General features: G+C 41.7%; 1 protein-coding gene across 1 annotated transcript in view; it reads left to right on the top strand.

The window, feature by feature from the left end:
* Positions 1–406: 406 nt before the first annotated feature.
* The window catches only part of LOC124712235 (uncharacterized PE-PGRS family protein PE_PGRS20-like), a gene marked incomplete at its 3' end in the record, with an annotated part of 62785 nt that continues 49323 nt past the window's right edge, over positions 407–13868 (top strand). Inside the window, exons 1-3 of the mRNA XM_047242529.1 lie at positions 407–433; positions 6696–6857; positions 10548–10858. Coding sequence (XP_047098485.1) covers positions 407–433; positions 6696–6857; positions 10548–10858 — 500 coding nt within the window. The remainder of the gene's footprint in view (positions 434–6695; positions 6858–10547; positions 10859–13868) is intronic.

Genomic DNA, 13868 nt, shown 5'->3' with positions numbered 1-13868 from the left:
ATAATGGACGATGGTCGAAGTGAGGAGGATATAAAACACACACATGCAACAGCAAGAAAAGCGTTCCTTGAAAAGATAAATATGTTAATATATTTGCTGTGAATTAAGGCATGTTGAACTCCCTCCCGCTGCAAGGAGTATGTCCAGCGTTCACTTGCCGGCTTCTCCTCAAACACGTCGTTCGAATACCAGAGCTGTCGCGCTCAGTCTGCGAGGAGCCCCAACAGATGAAAGCTGCTGAGAGTCAATGGGGAAACTCACGGGACTTATCTGTACGTAGGGAGAGGCAAATCTGCAAGGCCTGTAGTCGGAGCAGTCTGAGGAGTCTGGGCCTGAGGTAGCAGCGACTTATCGTCAACACAAGGAATTGGATTCTGTTCCAGGCGAACAGATGGTACCTGGCGCCATGGGTCCTGGGAAGTCTGTCCTGTGGGTGAGTCTGATTGCACACAGTTAAGGTCAGGTGTGACCTGACACATCTGTACACGCTGTATCCAATACGACAGAGGCCAAGCATTGACTGTTGTGATCATTCAAGACACTTAACAGCAGTAACCATTCTTCTAGATGAATTAAAGGAGGAGCTTGTTACATCTTCATTTGGTGTGCTCATCTCAATTTTGGAAGCTATTGCCGTCTTTATTTTGTTTGGAAGTGTAAACCTACAAACTTTGCGAAATATACGATTTATGAACGCTGAATTTGGGGGTGTGGAAGCAAAGTCACTGAGGGCGAGTCAATTAAATGCTGTGGTAGGCGCTCGTTGTTCAAATCTACCGAGAATCTATTATTTATTTATTTATTTTGTGAAACCAATTACATATATCATTGAAGAACTGCATCAGTGTATCTGAAGTTGCATCAGTAGTTTATTAGTAAGGATTATTGAATCTAACCTTTAGACGCATTTTTGAGATTTTCAATCTCACCAGGGTGAAAGACTTATTTGCTGTGAGACATCAAGAAGGTCGTTAGTCATATCATAATGCTAAAGTTAACTTCTCATTTCTTTTCTGTGTAAATGATGCGTACAAGTGACAATATCTGCAAATGGTTCTTTGTATCAGTTATATGCAAAGTTTTGTTAGTGTTACTATTCTGGCACTCACTTTCAACACATTTTAAAATTCACACAATAACTTGATTGCAGTGGCAAAATAATGATGGATACTGGACTGAAGTATTCTATTTATGTTTATTCTCGGGTAAAATGGGACAAAGATACTAAACTAATTGGAAAAATAATCTATTGCATGCTATAACCTTGTGTGTCAGGGCAGACCACTTCGCTTAAATACATTGTATTAGTCATACTCTACTTTTTTAGGATTGTGATGAGCGATGTTGACAAAACTTTTCATTTTATTGATATAAAGGACCATTTGCAAATATTATCAGCTCAGTACTCTCACTTGAAACTGATACTTGAGAAGAAAGCTGTTCTGTCACAAAAATGCTGTACCCATCAGGTACAGAGAGACGAAAGTTAACTTTAGCATTGTGATGTGACTATTGACCTCCCTGGCGTCTCACAGCAAGTAAGTCACACTGGCACCTGTCTTTCTCCCTGGTGAGACTGAAAATCTCAAAAATGTGTTTGAAGACAAGATTCAATAGTTCTTAATAATAAACAACTAGGACAACTTCAAACACATCAATGCAGTTATTCAGTGATATGTATAAATGGTCGACAATATGGAAGCACTGGCATTAAAATTCCAGCCTTTAATTTTAACAACTGACATGCTTCGGGTTTAACGACCACTTTGTACAATGCTACTATCACCCAGCAGTTTTTACGTCAAAAAAAAAGAAGAAAAATAGATTAAAGGAACATAGTTCGGTAGGTTCGATCACACAACGTCTACCGACAACAGCATTTCATCAAATGAGCCATCGTGACTTTGGTTGCACACTGCCAGATTTAGCGTTCACAAATCGTATTGTGAGCTCATGTTTCGGAAAGTTGGTAGATTCACACTTGCAGAGAAAATCAAGACGTCAAAAGCTTCCAAAATTGCAATCAATGTACAACCGAAGATAGAATGAGCTGCTCCATTATTTTGTCTGCAAGAATGGCCACCGCAGTTTAGTACATTAAACAATCACAAAAGTCGATACATGGCTTCTGTTGTTTTCGATACTGTATGTACACGTCATAATGATGTCATATCTGACTTTACTGTGGGCAATCAGACTCTCCCTCGCGCTGAAGAACACAAGCGGACCTTATCTATGGTGTGTGCTCTAGAATGGCGATGCACATAGTTGTGATTCGTGGAAACACCAATGTGCGATGCTTGGGTCTGACTGTGCTTCAGTAGGTCGGTGTGGCCGAGAGTTTCTAGGCGCTTCAGTCTGGAACCGAGCGACCGCCCCGGTCGCAGATTCGAATCCTGCCTCGGCCATAGATTGGTGTGATGTCCTGAGGTTAGTTAGATTTAAGTAGTTCTAAGTCCTGGGGGACTGATGACCTCAGATGTTAAGTCCCATAGTGCTCAGAGCCATTTGAACTGTGCTTCATGTTAACCTGTGCTAGTTGCTCCATTGCCAAAACAGCAGCGCTACTGCAAGAGCTACTATTGTTATCTGGAATATGTTTTGGTAGCAGAAGATTCTATGCATATTAGACCCTGACGGCGTACCTTATTTTATTGTCAGTTGTCCATTACTGATATACCTTATTCACATATAAGTTGTTGGCCTTGTTTTGAATTACAAGGATTATTTCTTTCGCCCATTTGCCAAGTTGGTTCTGTGTGGTTTAACTGTCTGTTTTCTATTATCTCATTGAAGATTTTGTGAGTCGGGTCCAGCTGGTTAATTTTTGAGCTACAGCCTACTTATTTTATTTTTCTTGTCATTCCTTCCAACTTTTACATCTATAAGTGATACGAGTGTTACTGGAAAGCAACAGTTACTTTAAGGGGCAGGAATTTTACTGTGCTGGCGTTTTGTGTTAGATATTAAGTTAATTTTTATCTGGTGTATTGAGTGCTGGTGATTTTCCTTTGTTTTAATTTTGTTCATACGTTCTAATTTTCTGGATTACGTTATTAATGAATGTGTTCAAAATTTGTTAAGTAATAATGCCCACACAATCCTCGTCAATTTACTACACACACCGTTTTCTGCACCACTGCTGGTAGGAAAGCGCGGTTGTTGTTGCGGGTGCATGTTGTAAGCAAGTAAAAGAAGTGTGATATTACCGTGTTCTTGCGCTCTTTCGCCGTTGATGTTCCAGGATGGTGATTAGAGACGTGCCAGGAATGCGTTGGCTGCGACAGGACCAGTTAGCCTTTGAGGTTCCCATTCATGGATGAGCCACTGCAGATATGATGCCCGAGTTGATCCAGCAGCTTCAGTTGTTAGTGGGGGAAGCAGTGCGGTTAGCATCAGGGGAGCAGCAGGACTTACGCAGCGCAAGTGCTACAATATAGTGCGCATTTACTGAAACTTGGAAGGTGAGCTGCCCTCCTGATCACAGGTGAAGAGATCTGAGGCCAGGGTAGAATACTTTTAAATCGTTTATATGTCTTAATGTTCCTAACTAAGGATAGGTTGAACAGTGAGGTGCTGGAGGGGCTTCGGTCAAAGACTACACAAGTAGATTTGACATTAAATGACATGCTGTCAGCAAGATACTAGGGCTAATTTAAACATGGAGCTGGAAAATGAGGTCGTCAAGATCAGGAGTTAGTAGTTCCTGATATAGAGGTGGTACAGTGGAGCAAAGTCTTCTCCAAGTTACCACATCATCTTTCAGAGATGTTAAAGGAGTGAATGTTTCCAGTGCATTTTATCCCAGTGGCAGCACAGTTTTCGTGTTTTTTAGTATCGCTTGCTGAGCAAAAGGAAGAGTTTGGATTGGGTGACATTAAAATCTTATAGATGTTGTATTCACAGACTATAGGAAGTTTGCTTCAGAAGTCACAACAGGGCAGTAAATTCACAAGAAGGTGCTTTCGCCAATAGTTCTGCAAAGAATTGATCCTGGATCGGGCAAACACTCACTGAGAATGGGAATAATTGTAAGGAAGCCCTTTGGGGAATATTTGAATTGGGTAAAAACTGTGCCAGGGCGTTGTGTCTACCGTGCACCCAGCTAGAGGTAGTACTAAACATTGTGGTGTGGATCAGTCCTCTGGACCCTTCACAATGGTTGTCTAACCACCCACAATATCCCAAGACTCAGAAGAGTTGGAGTGAAAGATCTAGAGCTTTAGGTAACTATGTTAATCAAGATCGAGAGGAATGAAGCAAAATAGCTGATGTGCACAGAGAAAACGGATGGCACAGGTCTCAAGAGGTGAGGGAGTTCAGTTATTTTGTCTGTGGTGCTCAAGGACACTTTAGGCGTGATTGCCCACAGAGGAAATGGGATAGCAATGATCCAGGTGACAGTGTGAAAAAGGTGTGACTTGGGTGGATAGCTCGCTCGCTGCCCTAGGTGAAGGCAAGGCTATGACCAGTCAACAGCGAAACCTGACCCGTTTGTATGTTGCAAAATTAATAGTGAGCCACTGTGCACCCTCGTACATACTGGTATTTCAGTGATGGTTTTACTTGATTCACGGTTCAAGTCATATCAGAATGTATGTATATAGCTACAGCTGAATCAGGAAATCTAATTCACAGAGAATTTCAGTTCATTGCATACCTTAGGCTGGGTAAATTACGGAAAACTTGGAGAAATTACGAAAGTTGATGGGAAATACGTAAAGTTGAGGTAAATACGACAGCAATGTGGATGAATGAGGGTACTTACATGCTCGCCTGAGTGTATGAACATCATTCGATTCCTCCACCGGTCCAATTGATAACTGATAGTGCCTACTATCCGAGCTCTATAGGTTGACGTTCTGCAGAATGCTCCAGAAGGGGTTATGATTTGTAAACTATAAAAATGAAAGACACGGTGTCTAAAGGTTCGGAGGTCATGATGACCACCACCTAGGACACCAAAACATTGATCATGTAACTGCATGCAATATGCACGACCAATATGGGGAATCAATGATCTTGGTCTCTTCAAAAACAGTACACCAAGAGATGTGCTAACTCGTCACTGTGGATCATGAATTTAAATGAAGAGGGCGTCACTGTTGGCAGCAGTAGGAATCTTCTGCTGTCAGCTTCAGACATCGGTTCTCTAAATTTTATCAACAGTGTTCCTTGAAAAGAACATTGTCTTCCGTCAAGGGATTCTCATTTGAGCTACATAGCGAGTGTAATCGGATTGAATGAAAAATTACTCACCATAAAGACGACTTTCACGTTCAGTATAATTAATTAATCAATCAATTTGATATCTATAATATGCCATCATATGGGTGGGTGCATACATGAGGTGGTCAGCATGGTTGCAGTTCCCAGCGTGTCTTCCTTGTGGTTGGTGATAAGACGCAGTTGGAAGGTTTTTTTCACTTGATATTGGTTGTGGTGGTGGAGGAGGATGTTTGTGTAACCACATACCTGTGCATACAAGTCCTCAGATATATGATGAGTGTTATTCCCACAGATTTCAATATTAAATACAGTCAATCAATTTGATGAAATATTTCCTGCCAAAAATGCAATCAATCAATCAAAAGTGCACCAGTATTTCTGGGGAGGCAATGGGTTGTGGGATTGATGCAGTAATGATTTTGAGCTAACTGCACCAGTATCCACCAGTAAGATGTGAAGTGATGTGATAAATGTGAAGGTACCACAACTGAGCTGTTTCCCACCTATTTTTTTTTTTTCTTTTGTATGAAAAGTGGCACCGGATTCCCAGATGGTGCAGCAGAGGGGTGTGAAAGGAGAAAGGTTGTGGGTTATTACGTTAATTGACACTGATTTCAGTTTCATGTCAGGTGATCCTTCATCTCCAGCACAGATTGGGTCTTTCTCCCACCTATCTCCAGATGGTGGAAGGGGGAGTGGTGAAGGAGAGGAGAGGGAAGGGGGTGGTGTGATGTTCCCTGGTGACGCCACTGTGTACTAGCTCAGTCAATCGTTGCATATCAAGGTGAGCACACACACCAAAATTTTCCAACAAGGAAACACCTCAAATCTGCAGCAGTGTAATTACGCAAACCAGACATGTATTTGCTGGACATGCACTTTTCTCTCCAAACAGAGATATCCAACCCATGAAAATTGAATTTTATAAACAAATGTTATATCCTTTGCTATGTAACTGACATTCGTCCCAATTCCATATCATGAGATCCTTCCTCTCAAGCACAGACTGAGTCTTTTTCCCACCAATTCCAAGATAGGTGAGGCGGAGCTGGGCAAGCCACGCAAACAAAATAGCCCAGAACTCTGTGTGCCCTACTACATGTGGTCATCAAATTACTCAGATGCAGTTGTCACTGTGTCTCACAATGAAGTGCTAAATACAGTCCACTTTTACCAACTATGTACTTTTATTTTCAACCACCTTTCCTTTGCAACGACTGTATTCATTCATCTGGACAATGAAAAGAGAGAGGCGCAATTAGTTTGCGTTTTGTGGTTGCCTGTGTTTTGGTCCTCCAGGTGCGAATAAAACTATTCGAAAGTGTTCCAGCACAAATATTATTTGCTTTGATTTGTACATACTACGAATTGCTAGTATCTCGTTATCGTTGCTTTGTGTATGAAACCCTGAGATTAGCGTGAGTTAAGAGTTTCTCAGACACATCAACATTGAGGTATGTCCGCAGTGGAGCCCTCCATGCTACAAATATCGCGAGAATGGTGTTGTGGAGAGGTCAGCATACGTCGTAACTCAGCCTCGCAGTTCCGACAACACGGTGACAGGAGCAGCGCCGTTCGTCGCCAACTCTGCCAGCAGCTGCAGCCCCGTCAGCGCACCACAGCCACAGGTACTGTTTTTTTGTTCTGTAAGCAGTCTGGCTCTATTTCCTTAATCTGTTATCTTGTGCACTAACAATTTTATTAACCATGGATCCTGTCGGTAAACGAAGCTTAAGAAAAGAGCAATGATCAAGTCAGGAGTAACTAGGCTCTCCACATTTGTTAATTGCTTTCAACAAGGGTCAAATCTCAACGACCTTACAGTTAGGTGTCACTGCCGAATGCAAGAAAAGATGAATTCAACGACATCAAAATTCAGTTAGAGATTGACAATTTGAAAGGATCTCATGATGCAGATACGCAGTAATTTGAAGACTCTGCTTGGATACTGAATGAAAGATAATTACATTACTCCAGTCACATGTTGTGTTACCTTTTCATTATGCAAGCTTATGCACTGCACGTGAAATAAAGCTCCACAGCAATTTCATTGCCAAAATTCAATGGTGGTGTTGCAACACTCATGTATTTTTAGGACTAGTTATCAGCAATGGGGCTTAACTGATGTCCAGCCGTATTACACTACGATGTTTTCAGTTGGTGAGAGATCTGGAGAATGTGCCGGCCAGGGCAGCAGTCGAACATTTTCTGAATCTAGAAAGGCCCGTACAGGACCTGCAACATGCGGTCGTGCATTATCCTGCTGAAATGTAGGGTTTCGCAGAGATCGAATTAAGGGTAGAGCCACGGGTCGTAACATATATGAAATGTAACGTCCACTGTTCAAAGTGCCGTCAAAGCGAACAAGAGGTGTCCGAGGCGTGTAACTAATGTCACCCCATACCATCACGCCGGGTGATACGCCAGTATGGCGATGACGAATACACGCTTCCAATGTGTGTTCACCGCGATGTCGCCAAACACGGATGCGACTATCATGATGCTGTAAACAGAACATTCATTCGAAGAAATGACGTATTGCCACTCGTGCACCCAGGTTCGTCGTAGAGTACACCATTGCAGGCGCTCCTGTCTGTGATGCAGCGTCGAGGATAACCGCAGCCATGGTCTCCGAGCTGATAGTCCATGTTGCTGCAAACGTCGTCGAACTGTTCGTGCAAATGGTTGTTGTCTTGCAAACGTCCCCATCTGTTGACTCAGGGATCGAGACGTGGCTGCACGTTCCGTTACAGTCATGCGGATAAGATGCCTGTCATTTCGACTGCTAGTGATACGAGGCCGTTGGGATCCAGCACAGCGTTCCGTATTACCCTCCTGAACCCACCGATTCCATATTCTGCTAACAGTCATTGGGTCTCGACCAACACGAGCAGCAATGCCGTGATACGATAAACCGCAATCGCGATAGGCTACAATCCGACCTTTATCAATGTCGGAAACGTGACGGTACGCATTTCTCCTCCTTACACGAGGCATCACAACAACGTTTCACCAGGCAACGCCGGTTAACTGCTGTTTGTGTATGAGAAATCGGTTGGAAACGTTCCTCATGTCAGCACGTTGTAGGTTTCGCCACCGGCGCCATACTTGTCTGAATACTCTGAAATGCTAATCGTTTGCATATCACAGCATCCTCTTCCTGTCGGTTAAATTTCGCGTCTGTAGCAAGTCATCTTCGTGGTAGCGCAATTTTAATGGTCAGTAGCGTATTATAGGTTGTCATGTGTGCCTCGTGAACCTCGTAAACTAACGGAAAAGTTAACGGTTACAGAAAGTAACTATAAGACTGCGTGGTCTCTGATTGTTGAAGGGTACAACAATCTCAAGTTGATTTGCCTGCAAAAGAATTTCTGAATCTGCCCAGTGCGAAAACTGAATCTGCTAACGACTTACGGCTGTTGTTGTGGTCTTCATTCCTGATACTGATTTGATACAGCTCTCCATGCTACTCTATCCTGTGCAAGCTGCTTCATCTCCCATTACGTACTGCAGCCTACATCCTTCTGAATCTGCTTAGTGTATTCTTCTCTTGGTCTCCCTCTACGATTTTTACCCTCCATGCTGCCCTCCAATAGTAAACTGGTGATCCTTTGATGTCTCAGAACATGTCCTACCAACTGATCCCTTCTTCTAGTCAGGTTGTGCCACAAACTCCTCTTCTCCCCAATTCTATTCAATACTTCCTCGTTAGTTGTGTGATCTACCCATCTTATTTTCAGCATTCTTCTGTAGCACCACATTTCGAAAGTTTCTATAGTAGAGTCTCGATTGTTCGAGTTTCCAATAATCCAAGCCTCTTTTTAAAAAAAAAAAAAGTTACAACGATCTACTTTCTTTTTTTACTGACATGATAAATAATGAAAACATCATTGCAAAAGATAGACAGGGAGAGTACAGCTCAGTGATAAAGCAGACAACAATGCAATCAACAGCGACGATTAGCTCGCTGCCCTGTTGCACGAACATCTTTTGTCAGTATGGCACGAATTACCCCAACTGTTGCCGGCTGCTACCGATCAAAACTGGGGAGTTCATACGCTGCTGTAGTTCCCAGTACCTGTACTGTACAGTGTTGTGTGTCGTTTTGTTTGTTGAATGTGTGTTCCGTTGTACGCCCTACAAAAATGAGTGCTGCAACAAAAAAGAGGAAATTTGTGCCTTTGCATCTAAAATTAGAAGCACTAAGACGACTTGACAAAGGAGAGACAATAAAAAAACTTGCTCTCTAATATGGTGTCGGTGAAGTTACTGTTGGTGAGGGGCGAAGAAACCGACTTAAATTGGAACAGTTTTCTTCTCAGAAATGCTCACACGAATCTCTCAGTCGAAGAAGTATAAAGAAGTCAGACTTCGAAAAAACAAGTGAGGCATTGTTCATGTGGTTTACCCAACAGAGAGAGAAGGGTGCTCCGATTACTGACCCAAACTTGCAAGAAAAAGCTTTGCTTCTCAGAAACCAGCTGCAGGAAGGAGATGACGATTTCGCCGCTTGTGTGGGCTGGCTCGACTAGTAGAAGAAGAGGTATGGAGTGCGTCAACTAGACGTATGTGGAGAAAAACTATCTGGTGCCGCTCAGGCCGTTTCAAAATTTATCGTCGAGTTTAAAAAAATCATAACTGACGAAAATTTGTCTAATGAACAAATATATAACTGTGACGAAATTGGGCTAAATTTTAAAATGTTACGAGCGAGAACACTTGCTTCTTGTGAAGAAAAAAGTGCTCCTTGGCACAAAAAAAGCAAAGAGCGGCTCACAGTTATGGCAGCTTCAAATGCAACTAGAAACCACAAACTAAAACTAGTTGTGATTGGGAAGTCTGCCAAGCCAAGAGCATTCAAGAATGTATCCATCTCAGCTCTTCCGGTTGTCTATACACATCAGAATTATGCCTGGATGAATCAGGAAATCTTCAAGAACTGGTTTTTTAACTCATTTGTACCTGACTGCAAGAATTTTTTAAAAGAAAGGGGACTGCCATGCATAGCAATTTTGCTCATGGATAATGCGTCCTCACATCCAAGTGCAGGAGAACTGCAGTGCGACGGTATCCGCGCCTTATTTTTCCCACCAAACGTCACCTGTCTCATTCAGCCCATGGATCAGGGCGTTCTGGAAGGTCTAAAAAAAAAAGTATCGACGGCGATGCTACAGTCAATCCTACATTCCGAAGACAACGAAAGCATTGTAGGAGCTTTGAAGAAAGTCACTTTGAAGGACGTCGTGTACTGGATTAGCGAATCTTGGAGCGAAATAAAGTCAGATACAATTTCTAAGTCATGGAGGAAAATTCTACAGGAAAGTATGCCAGACACAGAAGCTGAAGATTTAGGAGATGAGGACGATCAACCATTGTGTAATTTAATCAGAAGATTGCCAGGGTGTGAAGAGGCAGAAGAGGTGGAAGTAGGCGTGTGGTTAAATTTGGACGAACAGTTTGAAGTGACAGACTCTTCTATAATTGACATGGTTAACATTCCATCGCAGTGTGAGAGTGATGAGGATGACGAGGCAGAGGCTGCACCGCTGATGAGTCAACCGAAGGCTACGCTGCTCTCGAGGCCGCCATATGCTACGTGGAACAACAGCCTGAGGCGACACCAACTGACGTACTGCTCCTCAGACGGTGGCGTGACATTGCCGCGAGGAAACGTTGCAGCTTCGCCAAAAAAAAGACACTTCACTATTACTTGTCTAAATAAATAATCATTGTTATTCTGCCAATGCAAATGCAAGTGTAAATACTTTTATTTTAATAAAGTTCATAGTTTGACCTGCATTACTTACAATATCATAATATTTCTTTTTCCCATTTAAATTTCGATAGTCCGAATTTTCGATAGTTCGAGGTGGTTCCGGTCCCGTTCACCTCGAACTTTCGAGACTTCACTGTATTCTCTTCTTGCCCGAAATATTTATCGTCCATGTTTCACTTCCATACATGGCTACACTCCATACAAATACTCTCAGAAACGACTTCCTGACACTTAAATCTGTACTCGGTGTTAAGAAATTTCTCTTCTTCAGAAACACTTTCCTTGCCATTGCTAGTCTACATTTTATATCCTCTCTAGTTCGATCATCATCAGTTATTTTGCTCCCCAAATAGCAAAACTCCTTTACTACTTTAAGTGTCTCATTCCCTAATGTAATTCCCTCAGCTTCACCCCAGTTAACTCGACTACATTCCATTATCCTCGCTTTGCTTTTGTTGCTGTTCATCTTACAGCCTCCTTTCAAGACACTGCCCATTCCGTTCATCTGCTCTTCCAAGTCCTTTGCTGTCTCTGACAGAATTACAATGTCATCGGCGAACCTTAAAGTTTTTATTTCTTCTCCGTGGATTTTAATACCTACTCCGACTTTTTCTTTTGTTTCCTTTATTGCTTGCTCAATATACCAATTACAGAGAGACCTAAACCCAATTGAGGTCGTGCAGGTAAGCATTCCATTGCATGAAGTATTACCGTTCCACGTTTTGCTGGATCACATTAATGTGAATCTGAGGAAGCAATGTAAATCTGAAGCAGGTAACACCAAAACTTCATCAGCAGAAAGATGTGGTGACATTGCTAGAAACCAGCTGTCAGACGTTAGGATGCACACAGAAAGCATGCAGGCTACCTGCGCAATGAGGAACAGCGTGAGGCGGCTTGAGCCGGAGCGGAAAATACACCCTTGCTTTCTAATGAGGAAGCACACATTGGCAGCGGGCAGTACGCCTATAGGCGGTGAACCGCGCCTGCCGCCCAGCCGGAATAAAAAAAGACATTCTTTGTCTGCTTTCGGCGCGCCGGCTGGCGATGCGCTGCTCTGGTACAATCGGATCGCCTGCCTTGCAACTTTACAGAAACCAGTCGGTAACAGAATTCAAGTTACTTATAGCTTCATATATCATCTTCATGCCCAAAATTTCAATAATGGTCATACTGTGATATTCTCGTTGGAGTAAGACGCTGCACGAAAATCGAAAAAAATTGCAATGAAAAATATGGGTCCCCATGTTTTTTGTTTGGTATATGTTAGGCCATACCTTGGTGCAAATGAAATTTAGTTAATATATTGAATTTTTCTTTCGTCTTGGGATGAGGTCTCTATGTGTCTCCAGTCTGGAGAAAATGGAACTTACGTAGTACATACATTTCCGAACACATGTAACTGTGATATTCTCGTTGGAGTAAGACGCTGCACGAAAATCGAAAAAAATTGCAATGAAAAATATGGGTCCCCATGTTTTTTGTTTGGTATATGTTAGGCCATATCTTGGTGCAAATGAAATTTAGTTAATATATTGAATTTTTCTTTCGTCTTGGGATGAGGTCTCTATGTGTCTCCAGTCTCGAGAAAATGGAACTTACGTAGTACATACATGTCCGAACACATGCGCTCTCGAATGAAATATTCATAAGATACTCATATCTTCTAAACCATTTGAGATATCAATACAACATTTTGGAAAGTGATACCACGCAAACAGGAGAGTAATTTGTTATAACGTTAACATATGTAACTTTCTTATCTACGGCGATATAGCAGAAGCTACGGTTTTTATTTTATTTTTTCAATTCGGTACTGTAATTTTTTTAAGTCTTCGATAGCTATTGAAAAGAGATCTTGCTAGTATGAATATAAACGCAAAATTTCTTATATTATATTACAGAAAAGTGACACAATGAGTTTTTCTGTAGGGTATTAGCCACCCTGGTCGCCTATTGTTTGTTTAATAACACATTCTGTTCTAAGTCTCTGTCGCAATAGCTACAGGAAGGTAACTTTGTGCAACTTACACTGTGCTTTGGCAAAAAGCTAAATTAAACCTGTCAGCGGGATAACTGTAACCCTTAGTCATATGTGATGAAGCTTCTTGATATGAGAAATGGTTAACAAATCAGACAAAAAGAAATCGCTAATTCTGTAGCAGTTTTGGCGGAATCCTGTGATTCCGCCGTATGTTTAATAGTGAACAACTGGGATGGAAACTTACCAAAGGATTTTCTCCCTGTTGTTCATCTGAGAAATATGAAAATAATTCGCAGCGGATAGTGTAGCATGTTTCTGTTCCCATCCCCATTAAGAGTGTAGTGTTGAACTTCTCTACCATAATTATCTTTTAATGTGTTGGAGAGATTGTGTACAGTTATAATCTATTTTATCCTTAATCAGTAGTCTCAAGCCGTTCATAAAGTAATGGCTATCGTGTTTTTGTAACATTTTTATCCACAGATACAAGGGCAATTAGTTATTTCTAACACGGCAAACTGTATTTCAGTTGTAGAGTGGGACTGACCAAATAAAACCCTTTCATAACTCTGAATCCGTGAATTCATTGACGACTTGCAGAACCTTACAAAGTATTCGTCAAAGAGAATATACTAATGAATTACAAAATATTTATCGTAAGAAGATTCACTTCTAAGCTCCGTACATGAATAGGGACGGATAGATTACAGATATTTGTTGTACTTTTTCATATATCAAACGTAACTGAAATGTAGAAAGAAAATCCTCTGGTAAGTTTCAGTCCCAGCCGCTCATTATTAATGATACACTGTGTTATAGGACTTCCCAGCAATTGCAACAGAATTGGCGATTTATTTTCATCTGAATTATTATATCAGA

This window comes from Schistocerca piceifrons, chromosome 8 (assembly GCF_021461385.2).
Source record: "Schistocerca piceifrons isolate TAMUIC-IGC-003096 chromosome 8, iqSchPice1.1, whole genome shotgun sequence".
Classification (NCBI taxonomy): domain Eukaryota; kingdom Metazoa; phylum Arthropoda; class Insecta; order Orthoptera; family Acrididae; genus Schistocerca; species Schistocerca piceifrons.
The sequence above is the reverse complement of the archived record's forward strand: the minus strand, read 5'-3'. Positions and strand labels throughout refer to the sequence as shown.